The sequence below is a fragment of the Brassica rapa genome, chromosome A01 (assembly GCF_000309985.2).
Source record: "Brassica rapa cultivar Chiifu-401-42 chromosome A01, CAAS_Brap_v3.01, whole genome shotgun sequence".
NCBI lineage: Eukaryota > Viridiplantae > Streptophyta > Magnoliopsida > Brassicales > Brassicaceae > Brassica > Brassica rapa.
In genome coordinates this window covers 25,182,712-25,207,599 of record NC_024795.2, presented here as the reverse complement: position 1 = coordinate 25,207,599, position 24,888 = coordinate 25,182,712, and the positions used below count along the sequence as shown (strand labels likewise).

At 33.2% G+C, this 24,888-nt stretch overlaps 3 protein-coding genes and 2 long non-coding RNA genes across 11 annotated transcripts; 3 read left to right on the top strand and 2 right to left on the bottom strand.

Annotated features, from left to right (window-relative positions):
• Window positions 1–1,406: 1,406 nt before the first annotated feature.
• Window positions 1,407–3,481, bottom strand: LOC117125823. Its single transcript, XR_004448226.1, has 2 exons — window positions 3,294–3,481; window positions 1,407–2,408 (listed from the first exon to the last, which is right to left on the bottom strand). It is a non-coding gene; the product is annotated as an uncharacterized LOC117125823 (long non-coding RNA).
• On the top strand, window positions 3,350–6,389 carry LOC103841815 (trifunctional UDP-glucose 4,6-dehydratase/UDP-4-keto-6-deoxy-D-glucose 3,5-epimerase/UDP-4-keto-L-rhamnose-reductase RHM3). The gene is made up of 2 exons (XM_033272238.1): window positions 3,350–3,598; window positions 4,146–6,389. The coding sequence occupies exon 2, from the start codon at window positions 4,171–4,173 to the stop codon at window positions 6,160–6,162; it is 1,992 nt and encodes a 663-aa protein (XP_033128129.1). The 5' UTR covers window positions 3,350–3,598; window positions 4,146–4,170; the 3' UTR covers window positions 6,163–6,389.
• A 90-nt stretch (window positions 6,390–6,479) lies between these two features.
• On the bottom strand, window positions 6,480–9,345 carry LOC103841788 (zinc finger BED domain-containing protein RICESLEEPER 1). 6 transcript variants are annotated; one of them, XM_033272230.1, is made up of 4 exons: window positions 9,190–9,345; window positions 6,899–8,897; window positions 6,741–6,802; window positions 6,480–6,657 (listed from the first exon to the last, which is right to left on the bottom strand). In XM_033272230.1, exons 2-3 carry the CDS (start codon window positions 8,883–8,885, stop codon window positions 6,762–6,764), a joined length of 2,028 nt encoding a protein of 675 aa, XP_033128121.1. In that variant the 5' UTR covers window positions 8,886–8,897; window positions 9,190–9,345; the 3' UTR covers window positions 6,480–6,657; window positions 6,741–6,761. The 6 variants fall into 6 exon arrangements, with proteins under 6 accessions (XP_033128121.1, XP_033128119.1, XP_033128106.1 ...); XM_033272228.1 differs by having other exon boundaries at window positions 6,480–6,677; window positions 6,742–6,802; XM_033272215.1 differs by having other exon boundaries at window positions 6,480–6,639; window positions 6,742–6,802.
• Window positions 9,346–9,709: 364 nt separating this feature from the next.
• On the top strand, window positions 9,710–10,933 carry LOC103849825. 2 transcript variants are annotated; one of them, XR_001957134.2, is made up of 3 exons: window positions 9,710–10,035; window positions 10,140–10,301; window positions 10,389–10,933. It is a non-coding gene; the product is annotated as an uncharacterized LOC103849825 (long non-coding RNA). The 2 variants fall into 2 exon arrangements; XR_629560.3 differs by having other exon boundaries at window positions 10,118–10,301.
• Window positions 10,934–14,433: 3,500 nt separating this feature from the next.
• Window positions 14,434–17,198, top strand: LOC103849026 (GDSL esterase/lipase At3g14820). Its single transcript, XM_033272298.1, has 6 exons — window positions 14,434–15,422; window positions 15,515–15,688; window positions 15,770–15,900; window positions 15,984–16,208; window positions 16,288–16,540; window positions 16,642–17,198. Exons 1-6 carry the CDS (start codon window positions 15,353–15,355, stop codon window positions 16,836–16,838), a joined length of 1,050 nt encoding a protein of 349 aa, XP_033128189.1. The 5' UTR covers window positions 14,434–15,352; the 3' UTR covers window positions 16,839–17,198.
• Window positions 17,199–24,888: the final 7,690 nt, after the last annotated feature.

Sequence of the window (24,888 nt, the reverse complement as noted above, 5' to 3'; positions counted from 1 at the left end):
ATTCAATACATAATCTGATGTAACACAGGTAAAGCTATTCATACGTATTGTTGTTTAGTTCTTAACCTTATATATCTCTTCTTTTTTTATATACAAGTATAAAGTATTTGGTCCTTGACGTTGATAATCAGACAGCCATATGGACCATCGACATAAAAGTGTAACTAAGACAAAATCAATTGCGTTTAAATTTTTTGACCTAACAGAAAACCATGTTATAAAAAAAAACATGCTTTAAACACGCAATCAAAGATATATCTATCTAAAAATATATACATATTTGAATTTAATAAAATATACTTAATCGGTGTTCAGTTCATCTAACTATATTATGAATTTTCAGATGTTGCATACGTACTTAATCCGAATATAATTGTAATCAGTGACGTTGAGCAATGTGTTCATGACTGTAAACTTAACTTTGCTTTTTTTTCAAAAAAAAAAACAATGTGTTCATGACCATATGCATGGTATATATTCTAATAAAAGATCACAGTAGCGTCTTATAGGAAGCAATGCATCCGAGTATTGTGAAGGATTCCATGAAACTCATTTGTCTCCTGATTTGAAAAAGTTGATGACTGATGAGCACTTGTGAATCACAGAGGAATTGAACATCGCGGAAACTTCTCTCCTCAGAAATGTACTAATAAAAACTAGAAATTTGTATCAAACGATAAGAAGAAGAAAACTTTTAAAAGTATGTTTAGAAAATGGCCACTTGTGAAGAAATTCGTTTTGCATGTATATTTTTTTGAACGTTGCATGAGGTTTTTCTTGTAGTCCTTATCCAATAAATTTATACTTTTTGTTTTGTATTATTAACTAATCCATATCTTGACCAACCAAAGAAATAAAAAGCTTAATCAATGTTGTAAATCAATAATAATTTGACTAAGCCATCTCGCTGATGACCTAAATTACAAACCAAGTCACGCGATCTTTATACAAAGCGTTGGACAACTACATTTCTTCTTTTTAAGTAACTTAACGTTACGCAAATGTCAAATATCACTAGTACTTCTCATTTGTCTTTTATTTGACTTTCTTCATCAATTTTTCGATTATAAGGTCTAAAAAGTGTTTACCCAACGTTTACGTGGTATGGAAAAATTATGAAATCTGAGATGCAATGATTAATTGATCAGGTGTAGTAGAGAGGATCAATAAAATGTTACGTAAACATTAAGAAAGTACATTGTTATATTGATTTGTAAACGTTAAAATACTTATCTTCTCACGATTAACTCCAGTCGTAATAAGGGAATACAAAACACATAAAATATATACATGTGGACGAAAATTAATGGATACGAAAAAATGAACAAGCTCAACTCCAATACGTAACGTGCCATTAATTTTTGCCGCAAACAATGATCCTCAACTAAAGTATTATTTCCTTGAAAGGAACAAAATGTCAACTTTATAATGCATATCTTCCAAAACGTCAAAATGATCATGTGTAGTCTCCTTTTCTAACATCAAATTGATCATGTACTCTAGTTATATTATTTTCAAAATTTTGTATCGCCTCCCTAACCGAATACATTATACATTATATTGATATAAAATACATGTAGCAGACTAGCAGGTCAAAAGATCCAGAGTAAAAGGCTTGACCTGGGAAGGTGTAGCGGGTGCCGGAGACTCTCGTCATAGTGCATCCGGTAAGGTCTTCTCAACCTTCTTATGCAAGAGTCAAATGCTAATATATACTTATCATCACATGGAATCTCCTAACTGAGAAGAAGCACCTTCTGGTTGGATAAGATCTCTATTCCGATCCTTGGGTTCCAAGCGTTTTGGGCTATGATTAGAATTCTTAAGTTAGGTTTGCCTGAGGGGTTTTTTTTTTCTGACAAAGTTTGACTAGTGGCTAGAAGTAGATTGTTACACGCTTTTTTTCTTTGGTAAAATGTTAAATAAGCTTTGTACTCTTGGTTTGGGGGTTAATCAAGTTGTTTAAGAGGTTTATCCCAACTCATAGGATCAATTCGTTCTCGCAGTGGTGAAAAATACAATGTTATTTATGTTTTTTTTTTACAAAACCTTGTATACATTTTATAAATGTTGTTTAAGCTTATGTAGTGTAAGATCTTTTTTTAGGTGCTACTAGATTTTGGTATTGTAGGTGGAGTTAAAAAATTTATAAGGTTGAAATTTTGTATCTACGGATTGGTAAATAAAATTTGATGGTTGAGCCCAAAAATATCCTGGGAAAAAAGATGGTTGATTTCAACGGATCAATACTCTACAAACATCTGGGGAGGCAGAAGTGACCCTTTTTCTAATACTTGTGAATAAAAGAGGGCAAGGCCCATAAACGATAACGGACTTTATAAATGGTTAAAACAGCGATAATTAAGGCCCAAATAAGATGCCCTCGTTCTTAAAAATTACTACGAAAACTAGGACTGTTCGATATGGTAAAACCGAACCGTACCGAACCGAACCGAACCGAAATAGATAATATGATTTGGTTTTGGTATATACCATATAAAACGAATGGATATAATTTTATAAAAACCGTAGGATTTGGATATGGTTTGGTATATAACCGATTAAACCGAATAAACCGAACAAAACCGATTAAAAGTAGAAACATGTAAATATGTATCTATTTTATAACAATACATGAAAATCTGTTTGTTACATAAGTTAAATTTGTGTTAATAATTATTACCATGATTTTATAGTAATAAAAAACTTTAATTTGTAAAACACTTGAACTATAACTAAATAAAAATATATCGCAATTCAGACATCTTATTTTCTAAGTCTTTTTTTTATCTTTTTTATTTATTTTATTCTTCACTAAATTAATATGAATATTATAAATTTGATGGACAATAATTAATGGAAAATTTTCAATTGAAAAAGCATGACTTTAATGAACACTAAATATGGAAGAGGGGAAAAACTTTTCTTTCATGTTTCTGTTTTGTTTCATATTTTTATTTTCAAAATTTCAAGCTTTGATTTTAGTTATAGATTTGATTATTTTATTTGATGGTAGAAGCATTTTTACTTTTTTGTTCATTTATTTGAACATGTAATATATTTTTAATAAATGAGTGTGTTGACAATATGACTTTAAAATTCATATAATATGATCTCAAACAAAATAATTATGTTTTTTGGTATAAAACCGAATAAACCAAAAACCGACGGTATATAAACCGAACCGAACCGAAGTAAATATGGATTTAGAATGGTAGTTATATTTTACTAACCGAAATACCGAAAACCAAAAAAAACCGAACCGAAACCGAACCGATATCCGGATTGAACACCGAAACTCAAGCGGACATGTGCGTTGCCTATATTTTCGGTTGGTAAATTAAAGAAAAAAAAACCTCTAAAAATTGAACCGTAACTGTTAAAAGCGTAGTAAGGGCAGTTTGGTAATTTGCGGGAGTCCACTGGTTCTCCGTAACTGTCTCAGGGGCTTACCGTTTTCTGAAGCTCGTTAAGATCCTTCCCTCTCTTTCTTCTTCATTTCTCCTATTAGTCCTTCACTCTTATATTCCATTGATCCCAATTTCTTCTCTAAACATCTCGAGAGATTGATCTCGATCTTGATCTGACATTCGACCCGGTACGTACCCCGAGCTCTTTCTGTATCATAATTCTATATACTTTCTTAGCTATTTCATTAATGTGCAAGTCCGTATTTTGATTATTTTTGTTGATTTTCTATAATCTGCGAACCTTGTTCATCTTTTTGCCATTGGATCTTCTACTCAATCTGAACATTTGATTACTACATTTGTCACACTTTAGGATCTGGATCTGCCTTCTCCCGATCTGGATTCCGCTAATAGCTTTAGCTTTTCGTACTAATCGCGTAGATTTTAGCTTCATGAGTGTGTTTTCAAAAGGATAGATCTGAATGAGTTGTTCTTTTTTTTAATCAATTTAATGGATTTAACACGTGTCAATCGTGTTTTCATCTCTAGTCCATATATTTCACTAAATTACACTTTTATCCCATGAAGTTTTTCTACTTGCAATTTTTCACCTTTTGGAGTTGAAATTGCTTGGTTTGCTAAAAAGGTTTTGTTCTGTGTGTCTAAATGCGAGTTTTGTAACAAAACCTTTCTTCTTATATGCATGCACTTTTCATTGTTATGGTGTTGCTGCAGATATTATTATAGCTCTCGCATCACAATGACTACATATAAGCCCAAGAACATCCTCATAACCGGAGCCGCCGGTTTCATCGCCTCCCACGTGGCCAACAGGCTAGTCCGCACCTACCCCGACTACAAAATCGTGGTCCTCGACAAGCTCGACTACTGTTCCAACCTCAAAAACCTTAACCCTTCCAAATCCTCCCCCAACTTCAAGTTCGTCAAGGGCGACATCGCCAGCGACGACCTCGTCAGCTACCTTCTCATCACCGAGAACATCGACACCATCATGCACTTCGCCGCTCAGACCCACGTCGACAACTCCTTCGGCAACAGCTTCGAGTTCACCAAGAACAACATCTACGGCACGCACGTGCTTTTAGAAGCTTGCAAAGTCACTGGACAACAGATCAGGAGGTTTATCCACGTGAGTACAGATGAGGTCTACGGAGAGACTGATGAGGATGCTTCTGTTGGGAACCATGAAGCTTCTCAGCTGCTTCCGACTAATCCTTACTCCGCTACCAAGGCTGGTGCTGAGATGCTTGTCATGGCGTATGGGAGATCTTATGGTTTACCGGTTATAACTACGCGTGGGAATAATGTTTATGGTCCGAATCAGTTTCCTGAGAAGTTGATTCCAAAGTTCATGTTGTTGGCTATGAATGGGAAGCCGCTTCCTATCCATGGGGATGGATCTAATGTCAGGAGTTATTTGTATTGTGAAGATGTTGCTGAGGCGTTTGAGGTTGTTCTACACAAAGGTGAAGTTAACCATGTTTATAATATTGGGACGACGAGAGAGAGGAGAGTGATTGATGTGGCGAATGACATCTCCAAGCTCTTTGGAACTGACCCTGACTCTACAATTCAGTTTGTGGAGAACCGGCCGTTTAATGACCAGAGGTACTTCCTCGACGACCAGAAGCTGAAGAAACTGGGATGGTCGGAACGAACCACTTGGGAAGAAGGGCTGAGGAAGACGATGGAGTGGTACACTGAGAACCCTGATTGGTGGGGAGATGTTACTGGAGCGCTCCTGCCTCATCCAAGGATGCTGATGATGCCTGGTGATAGACTCTGTGATAGCTGTGACGACGAGCACAAGGATGTTGCAGATGGTAATCAGACGTTCACTGTGGTTACTCCTTCTGGAGACAACAAAACACCCTTTAAGTTTCTTATATACGGCAGGACCGGGTGGCTCGGTGGTCTTCTAGGGAAGCTATGTGAGAAGCAAGGGATTGCATACGAGTATGGGAAAGGGAGACTAGAGGATAGAGCTTCTGTAATGGCGGATGTTCGCAGTGTCAAACCTACTCATGTATTCAATGCCGCTGGTGTAACGGGGAGACCCAATGTTGACTGGTGTGAGTCACACAAAACTGAGACGATCCGAGCCAATGTCGCTGGCACTTTGACTCTAGCAGATGTTTGCAGAGAGAACGGTTTATTGATGATGAACTTCGCTACTGGTTGTATATTTGAGTACGACGCTGCGCATCCAGAAGGCTCAGGGATTGGTTTCAAGGAAGAAGACAAACCAAACTTCACCGGCTCCTTCTACTCAAAGACAAAGGCGATGGTGGAAGAGCTTCTAAGAGAATACGACAACGTATGCACGTTGAGAGTACGCATGCCAATCTCATCAGACTTGAACAACCCAAGGAACTTCATCACTAAGATCTCGCGTTACAACAAAGTGGTGAACATCCCGAACAGCATGACCATACTAGACGAGCTCTTACCGATCTCGATCGAGATGGCGAAGAGGAACCTGAGGGGGGTTTGGAACTTCACCAATCCGGGAGTGGTGAGCCACAACGAGATACTGGAGATGTACAAGAGCTACATCGAGCCGGGTTTCAAGTGGTCCAACTTCACTTTGGAGGAACAGGCTAAGGTCATTGTGGCGGCAAGGAGCAACAACGAGATGGATGGTGCCAAGCTTAGTAAGGAGTTTCCGGAGATGCTTTCCATCAAAGAGTCGTTGATCAAATACGTCTTTGAACCCAATAAGAGAACGTAAAAACGCTCCTTAACCACACATACACTTCCTCTTTTTTTTTCTCTTCTTTGTTATATTATACTGCAGGTAGCTTCACTATAATGTGATTCTACTGTTTTTTTATTTGTTTTCATCATGTGATTCATTTACTCTCATTTTTGGCACTGTACTACGAAACATATCTTTTCTTTTTTAAATCATATCTTTGTTACATTAACATTATTACAGAAATGAATTTATTTCAGTTTTTTTTTGCTCTCTTATTGATTTCTACTCCTATTTAATTCTGTGTTTTCATACTATGAAAATAATATAACAGAGAATAAGAAGAGACAATATTGACTGCTTTAACTTGTTTCCCTTTGCTTTTAAACTTGAGTATTATTTTTGTTACAAGAACAATGTAACAATTGTCTCTCATAAATTAAATCTTTCTAATGCATAAATAGAAATCGCAAACTATAAATTAAAACTCTGTACTTCAAATCTTCACCATACCTGCAACGATGTACACCAATTCATAAGCAACAAGAAACCTACAATTTGAATAAAGATGTAAGAAAAAGGATGTACAAGAGAGGAACAGATGAAGCTCAGTACCTTGAAACTTGTTGTTCTCTTCACAAAGCTTGAGCATATTGTCTAGACAATGGTTGAACTTCTTTGCTCGTTATAAAATTCAAAAAGGCAAAGTCAGTAGTATACTTGATGACCAATTGCTTCTAAGAAGATATAAATAAAGAGTCTGAGACCGTACCTTCTGCCTCTGTAGACAACCAATCATGTGCACAGAACAAAGCTTGCCTAATATCAGGATTCAACGAACTCTTACTATCATCAACCACCGGTCTCCCAGAGTCAAACGCCGAATCAGCCCCAAGGATTGACATAGGCGTCCCAAGAATATCACGTGCCATCATAGAGAGAACAGGGTACCTCGGCGTATGTACCTTCCAGTAATTCAAAATGTTGAACTCCCCGCTACGGGGAAAGATAGGCTCAGACAAGTACTTGTCCAAATCAGACGTCGTGTTCTGGTTCTGAGAAGTCTCGTGGAGAAACTTGTCGAATCCTTTCAGCCTATCTCTAGCGTCCATACCACCTCTACCTAACCCTGAGCCACCACCAGAGAAGGAAGAGTCATCACCAATGGCAGAGCAGATCGAGTACGCATCAAGAAGCTCCTTGACACCGTTAGACACTTCCTTGATACGGTCCAGAGCCGTGCTGCCGTAGATTTTAGAGTAGTAATACTCCACCAACTTCATTTTGAACCTCGGATCTAAAATAGCAGCGATCGCTAACACGAAGCTGCATTTGTTCCAGTACTCATCAAACTTCGACTTCATCTTGGCTGCTAAAGAACTCAAGAAACTGTCCTCGCTCTTGCACCATTCGATCAGCTGGATGTGGATGTCGCACATCTCGGCAAAGTATACATTCGCTGTAGGACACTTGTTCCCCGAAAAATCAGCAGCGATCTCGAACACAAGCTTGAGATAACCGGCGACGGATCTCGTCCACTCCCACTCCTCGTCGGTTAGGGAAGAATCAAACCCTTGGTCGTGATCACGCAGATGGCAAAACGCGCCCTTGTACTCCAGCACAGTTTCAAGCATCTCATAAGTCGAGTTCCAACTAGCGAGAGAGTCAAGAACTAACACCTTCTCGGAGTTGATCCCCGCGAGCTGAGCGATCTCGTTGAACCTCGCTTGTGTAGACTGCGAGCTCTTGACGTACCTCAAGCTTCCTCGAATCTTCTGGATAACATCTCTCATAGCTTCCAAGCAGTCTTGCACAATAGCGTTCAGGAGATGCGCGGCGGACCTCAGCTCGAATAACTGCCCGTTGATCAAGACCTGGCTGCTCTGAGACATGTGGTCTTTAATCCTCAGGACGATCTCATCACTAACAGAGAAACTATCAAAGGTCACGGCGAAAAGCTTGCTCTCGAGACTCCACTCCATCAAACACCTGATGATTACTTCGGAGAGCATGTCTTCAGTGTGAGAAGGATCCAAGGTGATGAAGTTGAGAACGTTCCTCTGCAGCCTCCATTCCTCGTCGATATAATGAGAGGCTAGACAGACGTAGCTAGCATTATCCCTTGAAGACCACATCTCCACCGAGAGATTGATCTTACCGTATAAGTTACTCAGAGTATGCTGCACTCTCTGCTTCTCTCTGATGTAAATCTCCATACATGTTTCCTCAATGGTGGTAATAGCCACAGGTTCAAACAAGGGCTGGAGATTCCTAGCAAACACTTTGAAGCCAACATGATCAACCATAGATAAAGGATAGTTGTGCAGTATAATCATACGCGCGAGATCAACCTGACTCCTTTCTTGACTAAACCTTCCTCCTCCTCCGCTTCCTCGGCTCATAACAATCTCATCCCCTCTACGCTGCTCCTGATCAAACTTAGTAGGCCTAATGTAACCGTCTTTCGGCTGCTGGCTCTCATCGAAACCGATGGTAGCAACAGTCACTGGATTTTCCTTCTTCCTCCTCTTGGGAGTCAGAAGCTGAGACATGTCGTGGTTGGTTCTTTTGAGACAGCGCATGAGATGGTTCCGGAGATGAGTCGTCCCGCTGTTGCTGGAACCGCTGAGTTTCTTGTTGCACTGAATGCAAACAGCGTAGCAGACATCAGCCTTTCTCACCCTCTCAAAGTAGTTCCACACAACAGACGTCAGCCTCTTCGATTTTTGAAGGATGATCTCGTTTGATTCATCCATCATACCAAACTGCACCAGAAAAAAAACAAAAAAAAAACAAAACTTTAGATTAAAAACAAACGCTTTGAATCATCATCATCCGACAGAACCTAATCAGCATTACACAGTTATATTCAAAACCAAACACATCATCATAACAACAACAAAAGTTAGTGCAAAAAAAAAAGAGATCAAATTTGTGACACAATGAGATAAATTCGGATCCTTTACACTGGAGAAAGAAACCCTTTTGAGATTTGCTAAGAAGACAGAGTTTTTTTTTTTTTTGCATATGAAGAGAGTGAGAAAGGTTTGAAATTTTCGTTACCTTTGTTTATAAAAGAAAAAAGGGGGTTTCAGAGAATCTGTGCTACAATCGGAGGATCCGAGGAGTTGTTTTTAAGGGTTACGGGTGGGAAGAAGCTGGATCGAAGAAACATCAGATCCGATGGGGCGATTCTTGCTGGGTTATATAAAGACCCGATTTTTAGGGGTTCGGGTGGGTTTAACCAAAGATATATTAAGGTAAACCGATCCGGTTCTAGATCCGAATCTATCCCGGTTTGGTATAATATAATTATTATGATACTGGATAGAGAGAGCTGATTTGGTGATCCAATCTCACATTAATTCCAATATATATTATTCTTTTTATAGACCACATTAATCTAAAATCATAACGTCAGGAAAATTTTCGTAGGTTAAAAATATCTTTAGAAGATTTTTGACTCTTTTTCTTATCTAATTGAGAATCTTTCTCTTACTTGTTCATCTTATTCAACAGGTTATAATCTATCCTATACTAAAAGGAAGATATAATCAAAGGAGAGTGTGTCCACGTAGGCATTTTAATTCCATCCAATTAGAAACTTCCGTTTCTCCACGTCACTTCAGCTCTCCGTAATACCTTTGCGTAGAAGAAGCCCATTTAATTTTCCACATAGGCCCAGTTTTTGGTTTGCACGCCTCCAACCCTGATACGGCATAATCGATGAACTGAAATTCTTCTCTCCTCTGCGTGTGATGGAGTTTTGGTGACCTTTGCGCTTCGTCTCACTATCTGAAACGGTCTGAGTTATGGCTTCGTGTTTAATCCCCTTGATTCTCGCCCATGGTGAGGCTTTGAATGTGCTGTCTAGATCTAAAAGCCTGTGTGTGTTGGGTATAAATATAGGTGAGTATTGCTCTTCTTGAACTCATCTATTCTCATATCTCTTATATAGCATACTAATTCACGGCTTAATCGCTAACTCAAGGGTGTTCTTCTCCAATCTGAAGTTCGGCAAGTGTTCCTCCGCTAGGCTGTTGTGGATCTGGGAATTTGATGGCCTAAACCAGCATGATTACAGATGCATTTAATACCCCCTTTCGATTGAGCTCATCACTACGATAAGAAAGTGTTTGGTTTCATCCAAGGATATGAGCGTGTCTTGGATACTGGTACGTCATTGTTCCATTTACTTTTTCTTTTGTTAATTTATACTTCACAGTGATTTATTAATTCTTTGTTTTGATGTGATTCCCTAGCTTGCTTTGATCACAGAGGTAAACCAGAACATCCGGACTTTACACTCGAGAAAGATGGAGCCATATGCGTAAGTAGACATTCTAAAGTATCTGTATGATGCAAGGATCTCAGAGTCTGTTTGTGAGGCCTGCTGCATTTTGTTTCTGTCGCAGACCAGAAGAAGAACGTTTGGCAATGGAGGTGTGTTTATGCATCAAATAACTAAAGTATCTCTCTTTCACGGCTCTCTGACTCCGTAAGCTCCTAATCTGACCCTTGGGTTATCATGATATGAGATTCTCAATTACTGTTTGGAGTCTTTATCTTTTTCAAAGTTGTGCGTAGTCTTGAGGTGTTAAAGGTATGATTGTATTTACTTTTTCCTCCTGCTATTGAGTAGTACTAAATAATAAGATTTTATTTTGTTGTTTTAGTTTCTCTGTGAATATAACATTGTAAATGTCTTCACTTGGTATCAAGGTCATCGAGAAAGAGAGAGTGTACCAATTGTAAATTTATTGTGCAAAAACATTTATTTATTTATTTTTATACAATTTTTTAGTAATTAACAATTGTTTTCATATTTTTTAGTTTCCTGAAAAATACATGTTTTCATTGGTCTAATATGTTACTTAACTCATAGAGATGCTAATGATTTTATATATATAAAAGATGCCTTAGGCCAGTGCTTCACTTTTTTCTCACGTAAACACGGTACTGTGCAATACAAGACCAGATACAAACCGTTGAGAATCACGTAAAATATTTTAAATATATTTAAAAATTCATCATCCCAAATTAACAAAATTATTGGAGTTCAACGACAAACAAGAAAAAAATATATTTCTATCTATCTTCATTATATGTATTGTTAATTGATAAATTTTTGGTTTCATACAATTTAACTTTATTTTCAAATATAAAAAAATAACTACATTGAACAAAAAAACATTTAAAACAATATTATGCACTTACAAAATACTACAAAACATTAAATTAACAAATAGAAAATTAAAAAATAAAAACAAACCATTTACACAATCCTAAACAAATATATCTGAGTTTCAAAGGCATAGATTATTTACGTCATCTCCAACCCAACTGCAAAATACTATTTTTTACACTAAAACACTCTCCAACCCAACACTAAAAATCACACCATTTTAGTGTAACACTATAATTTTACACCAAATTTGGTGTGACACTATTCACCACACTAAAATACTATTCACTCCACTAAAACACTATTCACTTATTTTATTAATAAATTATATTATTAAAAACGAAAATTTAAATAAATTATATAAATATAATATTATAAAATAGCTTTTAGTGTGAAGTTTAGTGTTGTGGTTGGAGGTGAATTTGTTTTTAGTGTTGAAACTACACTAAAATAGTGTGGTTTTGACACTAAAATAGTGTTATGGGTTGGAGATGCTCTTATGCGTTAACAATATCATCTTTGATAGTAAACAAATCTTAAATAATTAAAATAAAATCTCTTAAGCCACATAGTGTTAATATATACTTTATCCATTTCATATAAAATGTCATTTTATGTTTAAAGTTTATTTCATTATAAGTGTTGTTTTCCTTTTCCAATGCATATATTAATCAAAAAAATTCAGTTTTTACCATTATTTTTAATTTATTAATTACCAAAGCAATGTTTTAAATATGGACACATATATAAAGTTTAATAGATAAACTGAAAAGAAGTGTGAAATTATTTTTACTTCGTTTTAGCTTCTGTTGTGATTAACTAATGTCATAGTGGATTTTGTTCGGTTTGGTATTGAAAATGGATTCAAACCAGAATTTAACTTTGAAATAACATTACAATTCAAATTCTCTCTTTATATAAAAAAAATATAATTTGTATTTGTATATTATGTTCGTTAAATTTATTAAATTAAAATAAATAATATTTTTATTAAATCCGGTTTAGTATGGTTCCACTACACTAGCAAATGCCGTAACAGAAAGCTTTTTTTTGAAACACATTTTTTTTGTTTGAAACACTGCCGTAACAGAAGCGAAGTCTACAATAAAATCAACATACACAGTACACACACTAATGATCAACGTAAGTTTTTTGATGAATAAAATATTATAACATTTAAACTGCTGAGTTTTGGAAAACAATATTAAGAAAGGTTGTAGATTTAAAGGGGGAGGATCCATTGAATTACTTGGTAGTTAGAAACAAAAATTAGAAAAAATTATAAGTGAAAGCTTTTTTTTTTAAACACATTTTTTTGTTTGAAACACTGCCGTAACAGAAGCTAAGTCTACAATATAATCAACATACACAGTACACACACTAATGATCAACTCATTCATGTAATATGGTCCAGATAATTAATGCTCCGTAAGTTTTTTGATGAAGAAAATATTATAACATTTAAACTGCTGAGTTTTGGAAAACAATATAAAGTAAGGTTGTAGATTTAAAGGGGGATGATCCATTAAATTACTTGGTAGTTGGAAACAAAAATTAGAAAAAATTATAAGTGAAATAAAATACATCTATAGTCCAACAAATTAAACACCATAACTAAAATTTAATTAATTTTTGTTCATTTTGTTTATCACCTTATATATATATATATTCCAATAACAAAAAAAAAATTGGATGCTGAAATTAAAAATTCGTAAGACAAGAAACAATGATTTTTTTTAAAAAAAATTATAATAATATATCTATTTTTAATAGATTATACTATTTTATATTAAATACAAAATATATAATCAAAATTAAAATTTAAACAAAAAAAACCCGGGCGTAGCCCGGACCGACCCTAGTATCATCTAAATTAAGCAGTAGCAGTGTATTCATTTCCTTACGATAACAATATCAAAAATGTCTTGGACCTTATTACAATTATGTTGTAACTGATTAACTCATTTTAAGAATGTATGGAATAAATGGAATTGAAATCAATAGAATAAAATAGAATGGAATAGTGATAATTTGAAAAATTAAATGAATGATATATATTATACATTTGGTTTTTAATTATATTGAAATTATTTCATATCACACATTCCTTTTTATCACCCTTTAAATTATGTGAGAATGTGTGGAATCAAAAAATATTTTTTTTCAGTAAACTGGTATTTTTTTAATACTCATGAATAACAAATTCTAGATATTCTATTAATAAAAAAATACATTCCATTTACCGCCTTAATCTATACTATTAAAGCAGGATTCTATTGTCCTTTTTACCTTAGTCTGCCATTTTTTTTTACTAACATTGCATGTTTCATTAAAGACAATCAAGTAATATTAATAACCATCTATATTGGGTCTTTTTTTGGATCCAGCCCACATCAGATCTCTCTTGGGCCATTTGGGCCGATTAAGGAATCATCTAATTCTCACATTTTTTTTCATTTGATCCATTGAGTCCAAGTTCAAATAATTTTTTTTCAACTATCCTTAATCTTTTCTTTTCTTAATATAATTTAAGCATTCATAAAACAATTAAATTTTTTCACTGAAAAGTATAAATCTTTATTAAAAGTATATAATTTTTTTATTAAAATATTAACCAAATAATAAAATTAATTTATCAGAGTTATATCAACTTAATTCATTAAAGAAATAATGTTTAATTTTTTTATAACATAAATAGTCATTTAAAATGAAATACGATAAATAAAGATAAAAAGTTTAAGTCTTTTATAAAATAAAACACAAATATATGAAAATATGACATTTACTAAATATTTGTCAATTGAAATAAATAAATAAATAAATCCGCGCTTTGAAAGCGCGGATCAAAATCTAGTGTTTACTTATTCTTAAATCACAAATTAGTATTTCAAAAAAGAAGAAACCGAAAACTCTTACAAAACCATTCATAGGTACATATATAATATGACTGCTAAAGCAGACTCAATTAAACTTTTGGTGCATGAAACACTAGTTGACAGCACTAACCACTAGATCATCTTCCATTGATCCACTCTAAATATTTCGAAGAAATTGGTGCTTGAAACACTGGTTTTCTGAGCTTTAGCTTAAAACATAGAACCGGTTCTGCATGTACACACAAATACATTCTGCTTATATATAAAGCAACGAAAAATCTCTCTCTCGCTCAACAATCTTTACAGTTCAGGCCCCATGCATCCAGCCTCCAGGAGGCGCGGCGCGGACCTGATGCATGCATCCAAAGATCATGAATTATGTGAGCTGGTCTGTAAGCATTGCTTTGATCCAAGGCTCTTGGATGCATTAGTGCGGGCCTCTCTTGGCTTTGATCCTCCTCCGCATTTGAATTCCATTATCTGGGATCGCGTTTGACCGTATAAATTTTAAAATAAAAGAAAATGCAATTTTAATGAAAATATCTCAGTCAGATATATATACAGAGTCTGTATATCAACTAGTAAGACGTCAAACGTTTCTGATGTCATACTTATTCATCAATGTGCAATTTATCATGCATGTATACATAACTTATTTATACAAAGGAGAGACGATCTGGCTCACACACATGTTCATTCATCCATATGACACTAAGGTAATGAAAACGATACATAATCCTAACAAAGTAGATAATCATATATAAATATATATATAAATGTAAATATATATATATATAAATATATATCTCTTTTATTTAGTTTCTATATTTCAAATTTTGAATTCACTTTTAAAATTATTACCAGAATTTCTTGTTTCCTTTTAAGACAATATTTTGTACGTTGTATTCCTTGTAAAATAGTGTTTTTTTTTCTTTTTCTTTTTGATTCGGTGTATCATATAATACATTTCTCTTATTTTCATAAAAAGAAAAAAGTAGCTGGATACTTTACACACAGTTTCATTTGCAAAATAGTTATTCATATACAACGTATATATATATATGTGTGTATGAATGGTCTATCTTCTCAACATCTTCTAAACACAAAAGAAATAATCAAAAAGAATTCATCACTCGATTAATCATAACATTTTCTTGGTATCATTATGGATCTGCGGTTTCTATGTTCTCTTTTGTTGTTTTTTGTCGCAGAAGTGACCACAACCAAGACCAAAGGTGCATAAATCAAAATTATTACATTTGATTATTTTCAAAAACGATGTTTTTATTAATCTCACGCTAAATCCATTTTGTAAAATATGCTTCAGGGAACACAACAGTTCCGGCATTAATAGTATTCGGAGATTCGATAATGGATACTGGAAATAATAATGACATTCCAACTCTTCTAAAGTCTAACTTTCCTCCTTATGGGAAAGAGTTTCCTGGTGGCATTCCTACCGGTAGATTTTCAGATGGAAAAGTTCCATCAGACATCATTGGTATAAAAAGTTTTATAATTCGTTTATGTTTTGTCCCATTTTTAATGTACACATACTAAACAATGTTACAAAAATAAACAGCGAATACATTGGGGATAGCAAAGACGATACCACCATACTTAGGCTCAAAACTAAAGCCAAATGATCTTCTTAAGGGTGTAATATTTGCTTCTGGAGGTTCCGGTTATGATCCATTAACATCTAAACTATTGGTATAAAATATTTATACATGTTATTTTCTTTTAGCTGTTATTACAATCTTTTAAAAACTTCTTACAACTTTTTATATTTTCAGTCTATAATACCAATGTCAGATCAACTCCAATATTTTCAAGAATATTTGTCAAAAATTAAGCAACACTTTGGAGAAGAAAAGGTTAAGTTTATATTGGAGAAAAGTGTGTTTCTAGTGGTCGCTAGCAGTAATGATCTCGGCGAGACTTATTGGGCTCGATCGCTTGAATACAGTCGTAACGCATACGCTGAATATTTGGCATACTTGGCTTCAGAGTTTATCAAAGTGAGTTTTTATTTCCGTTATAGTTTATACTTAACCACAACATCTAATTGAAAAAATATCTCAATCCTTCAACATTTAGAAACTATCTGGACTCGGAGCGAAAAAAATAGGAGTGTTTAGCGCAGTTCCAGTTGGATGCGTGCCTGCACAAAGAACACTCTTTGGAGGTTTCAAAAGAGAATGTTATGAAACTTTGAACAAAATGGCAATTCATTTCAACTCAAAGTTATCATCTAGTATGGATGCTCTGCAGAAACAGTTGCCCAGTAAACTAGTATATATTGACATTTACGAAACTCTTCATGACATCATGAGAAACTCTTCGAAATACGGTAATCATATGATACGAATAGCATTTTATTTTATTTTCTTTCATACATCAATGCTAATACTAGTGGTATATTATATATGCATGGCTTTTGTAATTGTGTAGGGTTTAAAGTGGCAGATAAAGGATGTTGCGGTACAGGAAGAATTGCGTTAGCTGTATTGTGCAACAAACTTACTCCTTTCACGTGTTCGGATCCATCGACTCATGTGTTCTTTGACTCTTATCATCCAACTGAAAAAGCTTACCAAATTATCACTGATAAATTGATGAAAAAATACCAGAAGCACCTTAGCAACTGAATATGTTCAGTCATGTGGTGATATTAGTCTGATGAATGTTCTTTTATATCTTTTCTACAGTAAGGATGTATTTCAACCAAAGTGTTTTTTTTTTTAATTTGATTTATGATCACAATGATTTCTTCCATCTCAGCCGACTTTTTATGCCGACTATCTAACTATATGGCTTATCTTTTGCGATGTAATGTTAAACCATGTTTTGGGTAACGACGTAACTTACAAACGTGAACTTACGAGACGTTGGAGCTGTGTGTTGTTTTGGATGTTTGCCCTAATAAAATACTTCATCCATTCCCCATATTTTCTAAAGTTTATTTTTGTTCCACAAAAATATATTTTTAAGATACTGTATATTTTCGAGAAAAAATAATTGTGAATATTTGAATTGATTAAATTTTATTGGTGGATAGTTATTAGAAAGTGTATAGAAAAATAAATGGTTATTAGTAATTTAAACCTCCAACTATTTTCAAATCGGATGAAAAACCTCAAACTAAAATTTTATGTTGTTAAACCTCCAACTATTAAACCGTTAATGCCGTTAACGTTCTGTTAACAAAATTATTTTTTTAACAGGGACCCGTTAAATCGAAATGCAGCGTTTTATGTAATCACAAAAACGACATGAGGTTCTTATAATCAATGGATATTTTAGTGATTTAAACTTCCAACTATTTTTAAATCGGATAGAAAACCCACAACTAAAACTTTATGCTTTTAAACCTTCAACTATTAAACATTTAACATTTTTAACCTCTGTAAACAAAGTCATCTTTTCTAAACGGGGAACCATTACATAAACGACACGAAATGCTTAAAACTTCCTTATATCAATGGGTAATGATGATAAACTTATATTAACCCTAGAGTTAATTCTCTTAAATAAGAGATCAGATGTAGCACTTGTGAATCGAATCCACAGAGAGCATGAGAACACAATAGAACATATTTTAATAGTATTGAATAGAGAGAATAGAAATGTACAAATATTAAAATTAATACTATAAGTTATCTTTATGCATTGAAGTTTTTATTAAAGATAAATCATATATTCAAATATATTATCTCAACTAATTATAAAGTATTAAAAATAATTAATTTTAAATTTACTTTATGTGTATTTTTACATATTTAATATGAAATCATTTCAAAATTATTATTAAATGAATAACTAATTTATTTTAAATTTAAATCATATATTTTTAGTTCTAGATTATTAAAAAAATTCTTATATATGTATATATATATATACGCTTCCAACACATATCCGATTCTTAATTTATTTAAAAACTTTGCTTCTGCGCTTTTATACATTTTCGCTTCCACGTACCCGCTTCTGTTTCCATGTAATTCTATTTTGATATAAATTTAACAGTTCCCTTCAGAAAATATAACTTTATTTACAGAGGGTTAAAAGCATTAAATGTTTAATAGTTGAAGGTTTAAAAACATAAATTTTTAGTTGTGGGTTTTTCTTCCGAGTTATAAATAGTTGGGTGTTTAAATCACTAAAATATTCATTGATTATAAGAACCTCGTGTCGTTTTTGTGATTACATGAAACACTGCGTTTCGATTTAACGGAGGAAAAAATAATTTTGTTAATGGCATTAACGGTTTAATAGTTGGAGATTTAAAAACATAAAATTTTAGTTGGAAGTTTTACATCCAATTTGAAAATAGTTAGAGGTTTAAATCACTTTATGTTAAATTGTAAATATTTATTATATTTTTAATAAACGTTAAAACTCTAGAAATCTGACTTTCGAGAATGGATTGAGTATATGTATTTTGTTTTTAATTGGTTGATATGAAAAGGAAAATAAAACTATACACAGTCGCAGATGTTTGTGTGTTTTCCTCAACTTCATGAGAGTTGGTGGTGCATTTTGTTAACCAGTTATCCGGTACGGTACGGAATGAATTGAGCGAGACTCCGGTTAGGAAAAACCAACTGCTTCATATAACTCACGGCATTGACTTAGTTCCTCTATATGGAATGGCAACAGCAGACGCACATGGAGGCCTGCCCCTGAGTATTTTTGAGCCTGAAGCAAACAAAGTTACAAACATTACGGACTTATTTTTTTTGATAAAACAAACATAACATTACGGACTTATCAATATATATATATATATTTTTTTTTTAAACATGAAGAAAAGAAAACAAAAGTTATAAATCTCCGAACCCTCCACCGACAGTAAACCAAACACAAGCACAAATCAACTGAGCTATTGAATAATTTGGGAGATAGTGGACCGACAAATAATTATCTATTCAGGGCTGCAGCCACATCGTTCTCCGGCTTATCCTAGACCGGCACTGCACACAAGGATAATTGTTAGAGCTGATACTCTTGCAAGTATTGGTCAGTCTTCCTTTTTTGTCCAGATTAATAATACTTTCGAGTTCTGAATCTTCCGGATATACAATACAAAGACGACAGATTTTTCTACTTATATATAATATAATGCTAAGACTTTAAGCCATTAATCCCCACAAGTCGGTGGACCGCACATATATGGCTCACACACTACGTTAAAAGACTACTCAGCAGCTGGGTCAACTTTCAACCAATCTAGCGAACGTTAATTTAAAAATGATAACAGTAATAAAAATCTAAAACTTATTGACTGTCATACAAAAGTATACAAAATTACAAATGTATTCATTTACTATATGTTTAATGGGTCAGAGACAGTTGGAGTTGGATCTTAGGTTTAATGAAGAGGAACGTTACAAACATATTAAAGTGAGCCAACTACAAACATTAGTTTATTATTATCTTTTATCTAAGTAAATCTCTTTTTTAGTTTGTTCAAATTTGACCCGAACAAACTACATTTTATCTAGAACTTGGGTTATAATGCGATGACTGAACAAAAAGTCATGGAACCCTTTTAAATTCGTAAACAATATTAAAAATGAATTAATTAGTGGAACAGATGCTTAATGAGAAATTGTTAGGTTAGAAAGTTAAAGTACTTCTTTAAAATCGTAAGGTCCCACTGAATACTGTATATGACTTTAAGTTTGAGAATTTTTTTTGACGAGATAGTAATTGTTATTGTTATATTTAATCACTATTTAATCTGTCATTAGTCCAATAAGAGTGGCTATGACTTGTTTTGAGATTCTTTCTTCGATCAAAAGGCTACGTTTGATTCAATGAACTAATGTTGATGGATAGGAAGTCTAGGAGCAAAAATATAATTTGCCATGTTGTCACTAGTACTATTATATCATTGCGATCTTTCAAAAACATTTTGAGTTAATTCATATTTTAAGAAATGACACTACGAAAATAGATAGCAATCAATTAGCGTAACTTTCATGAGTTTCATCTATTTCCACCAGCTAGGAGAAAGTCTTTAACAAAATAAGCATAAATAAAAGAAAGTTGATCGGCTAGCAAAATGGGAACCTTGCCCTTTCAAATAAACATATACTAATACATAGAGAGACGAACATATTGAAAAGAAAAACATACCTAATACACGATTTATCTAAAAGAAAAACTTACGTCATCCACGTAATGTCAGTCCTACGTACATACATTTCATGGAAGCTATGAGATAACTTTTTAAATATTATTATACATACATAATGATAGAACTACCAAGGAAAAGTCTAACTAATAAAACTTTTGAATCATGTAGTATGAGTTTTAATAGTATAGGCTCAATTTTCGCTAAGAAAGATTTACTCTTTTAAATAATAATTTACTACTATAATTTTTGCTTATTATGAAAATGTACGGGATTTCGGATCAAGAACTTCTCAATCGTTAGAAAAGAAAATATAATGATAGAACTCTAGTTCACATATTGGAATAGCACTGATCACACGATTCGCGACCTAGGGTCAAAAAACAATCGCCACAGCTATTTTGCTAAAAAGCTGTATTTCTTTATATATTACGGGAAAATCTCAAATATTATTTTTGTTCAAAAAACATCTCAACATTAATTTTACCGACAAAAAATGGATAAAAGCTGTCTCCAATCTCCATTGTGGGGCTTGCTGAGTGTTCCCTAGCCTTCTTGGCTTCTTGTTATGTGCGTCGATGACTCCATCGATTCACAAATCACAACTATTAAGGGTTCTAAAGTTTGATGATATATATACCACAGACGATTCATTTAAGCAACACACAAGTACTGAAATAGTTGATTTTATATGGTTTATATGCAGTTCCATAAATCAATCTAGTTATATATATATTTGTAAATGTTGTTTTCTTTTCACCAAATAAATAATACATAATTAAATTTAAGTGGTGGCAAAGGATGATATATTAGCACAAAGCCAAAAATCACTAAAATACATATAATTATATTTTATTAACAATTTACATAACTGATTATGTTAGCATGTGGTAGCCGTTTTAGCTTTTAATAGAGCTATCAAACTATTTGTTCAACCCGTTTCTACTTATTTATTTTGACAGTAATTGTAAAAAGGTCTACTCGTTAATTATAAGTTGGTTTAGAAACTCTGATTTATTTAAAGTTTTAAATATTAATTTAAAATAATAAAATTTTATTAATTACGATTTATGTAACATTTTAGTTTTGTAAACACATATATTTAGCAGATTTATGTAATATCGATTTAGAAAAGAATTACAGTTCATTTAAAATATATCAGATGCTATTAATACATGTACTGCAGATGACAAAAAAATGTACGGGTATATAACGTAAAAGATATAAAAGCTATGTTTTATAGTTGCGAAAATTTTATGGTTTAAAGTTATGTTATTATGGCTTATGATATATATAGTTAGGATTTTATGGTTTAGAGTTATGTTTTTGCTCTAAATCTAACCTATACTAAAAGGGTTATATGAGCATCAGAGAGTGTGTCCACGTAGGACAATTAAATCAGCCAATCAGGAAACTTCTTTTTGACACGTCACACACGCGATCTCCAGAAGCGAGTCTCGGCCTCTTTTCTTTTCGTCTTCTCCGTCATCTTCGTTTCATTCGATCACCGTTCTGGCTTACTAGCAATCAATCCCTTATCGAGCAATCAATCTCCTCTCTGTTCTTAAACGCAGTTCGACGGCGACGTTGTTCATATACCTTATCGCAGCCGACGTATCTATCGATTTTCTTGAAGTTCATCTCAACGAGTATCAAAACAGGCACCGTTACGGAACTTCCGCATTCAATTATTTTCATTAACACTCTAATTAACTCTATTTTCCCACTCATCACACGATCTGTCGTTCAATACATCCTCCTCTTCTTCCGTTATGAGAATCTGCAGCTATATATATGTAAGTTTCTTCCCGTAAAATTCATCATTTCATTCTTCTGAATCCTTAATTTAGTTATGTTCTTAAAGAGAGTCTCCAATAGTTGATGAGCGAAGAAAAGGGCTGTGTCTATTGTTTTGTTTTTTTTTGTATCAGATATTAAAGATCGTAACTTTCCAGCTCATTTTTTCAGCTAACCTTCACCTAATTTGCATTTAGATTAATGTTGGTTGAAACAAACTTAATTCATGGTATTTAGTTATATGAAGAGGATATGTAATCTATTTCACTGGATTTGGTTTTATATTTATTGTTAATGGAATCACTTAAAGTATATGGTACAAGCAGAATCTATGTGGGTTTTATTGTTTTATCATGATCAATTCTTTTGTCCTTTTGTGATTCTAATTGGTGGAAGCTATACACTGTTTTAGAGCCTTTGGCTCTAAAGATTTTGATTTATGTGTCAAAAAATTTCTTGGTACTTAGAAAAGGTTATAACTTTTCTTATCATGAAAAGGCATAAACTTTATTACTATTGTTGTTTCTCTATGGTGGCTCAGGTTGCGAAGATAAAGAAGTTTCAAAAAAAAGCTGGCAAAGGAGCTTTGAGATGGGTTCGTTTGGACGACGATGATCAGGATGATCGTAATGAGCTCGCCCTTTTCTTGCTTGGACCATCTGATCTGAAAGGAAACAACTTTCCACAAGTGGTGTAAAAGTAATTCAGCTTCAAGAACATAGAAGGATGGCAAGTGCTACTGATGATATCGGTGCTTCAAACATTGCAGTTTCTGATGATGGATACTCCAGAAAGCTTCTGGCTAGCCATTGTTCTACCTACACGAAAAGTTCCTAGCTTCTCTGGCTTCTTGAACTATATGGAGTCTGATTCCAAAAACTCTGTTAGAAAGTGAAAGGCCTTAGATCGTCACGGAGACTTTGATGATGCGTTGTTACCTATCCAAACTAACCAGTCAAGATCTTCCAACGTATTCCCTTTTACTTACAAATCTCTTACTAAGAGGCTTTCCTAACTTTTCATCAGAATTGATTGTTTGAGAGGGATAAGAGCTGTATAAAGTGCGAAGAGGATTGTTAAAAAAAAGAAGCTTCACTGTTGGTATTGAGCTATACTGAGGCAACTAAAATGGTATCAATGTCAAATGCGTGGCAAATCCATTGAAGCTGCAATTTGGATTCTACTCTTACTTTTTCTTATAGATAATATTCTATGCATTCAGATACGCATTATAGAAATCAGTGCTTAAGTATTAAGATGGCATGTTTGGCACTGTGGTAGTGAGAGCACGGTATGTAGAAAAAGACAGTTACGAAAGACCATGTTAGAGTTCCTTGATATTATGTGTAACGAGTTTTCCAACAGGTTGATTTGGCACAATCTACATTTTTAAATGTACGTACTAATTCCTTTTCTTTTTTTGAACCAATATGTACTAATTCCTATGTTATGATATTATGAAACATAGAAAACACATTTTTGTTAGATTATTTACTGAGAAAGTAAGAAATTAAAGTAAGTTTGTCTTTCTCTTTATTAGAGCCAATTCGAGTTGAGCACATTGTGTTTGAAGTGGATGTTTTGTAATACAGAAATACATCTTGATTAGAATATTCAAAAGTGGTTTCCATCAAAAATAAATCTGATTTTCGTTTTACTTTTACAACCAATCCGAACAAATTATTTCGTCAGTGATATCTAACCTTATAATCTGAGCACGTAAGCTTCCCCTTTCGCCAAGATGTTTCTATTACATAAAACTGGACTGACTAACTAAGTTGCTAAGATGTTTTACTAACTTCCCCTATGTTTCAAGCAAGTTAGTCCAAGACGGGCCTACGAAATACATACAATCTATAAACAAACCTAACATCTATTCTTACAAGGTCCAACCAAAATGAGATGTAAACAATCCCACACACATTTTAGAACATATATTACCCAGTTTTGAAACTTCATGCTTCTAGAAATACTTGGTAATGTATGTTTTACAAATGTGAAGAACACATTTCTATTAAAATGTTATATATAATTATATAACGGTTAGAAGTTTAAAATATCTATATTAGCAAAATAAAGAAGAACCCATTTCTATTGAAATCATCTCAACCATCAAAGTGATACATATTATCCAGACTCATAAATGGTTACTAATATTTTTAATAATGAACTAATAGTATAACACATAATATATCTTCTAACCATTATATAATTATATATAACATTTAATTTTAATCTATTAAATTTTAAATGTTTTCATTAGGTTTTTTTTATATACACCAAAATAGTGAAAACGTAATAATACAATGTATACTAATATGAAAATATTTTCCGGACCAATATATTTTTGTTTTAAGATGAAGATAATAATAATTCCACACAATGAAAGAATATGTCAACAGAAAAACAAATTCAATAAAAATATACATCGAACTTAAAACATATCTGAACACCATATTGCTTAACTACTCTTAAAAGTAAAAACCAATTAACAGCATACAATTTTTTAGTCATGATAGTGAAGATATTTCTAACAAAAACATGATTCTAAAAATAACTAATAATCTAATCGTAAACAATACGAAAAAATTGTAAAAATTGTAAGAATTGTAAAAATTGTAAAAATAATTTTCATGACTATTATAAAAATAATTCTAAAAACAATAATGTATTTTATGTTACAATAACAAATATTCCGCGTGAAACACAAATATATGAGAAATAACAAAAATATCATAAAAACAGAAAAAGTCACATAATTTTTA

Excerpts from the sequence above, each read along its gene's own strand:
- LOC103849026 (XM_033272298.1), top strand. The coding sequence starts at position 15,353 with ATGGATCTGCGGTTTCTATGTTCTCTTTTGTTGTTTTTTGTCGCAGAA. Across the intron at positions 15,689-15,769 it reads AGTTCCATCAGACATCATTG|CGAATACATTGGGGATAGCA; the intron begins GTATAAAAAGTT and ends AAAAATAAACAG. Across the intron at positions 15,901-15,983 it reads CATTAACATCTAAACTATTG|TCTATAATACCAATGTCAGA; the intron begins GTATAAAATATT and ends TTATATTTTCAG.
- LOC103841788 (XM_033272230.1), bottom strand. The coding sequence starts at position 8,885 with ATGATGGATGAATCAAACGAGATCATCCTTCAAAAATCGAAGAGGCTG. Across the intron at positions 6,803-6,898 it reads GTTGTCTACAGAGGCAGAAG|AAGTTCAACCATTGTCTAGA; the intron begins GTACGGTCTCAG and ends TAACGAGCAAAG.
- LOC103841815 (XM_033272238.1), top strand. The coding sequence starts at position 4,171 with ATGACTACATATAAGCCCAAGAACATCCTCATAACCGGAGCCGCCGGT.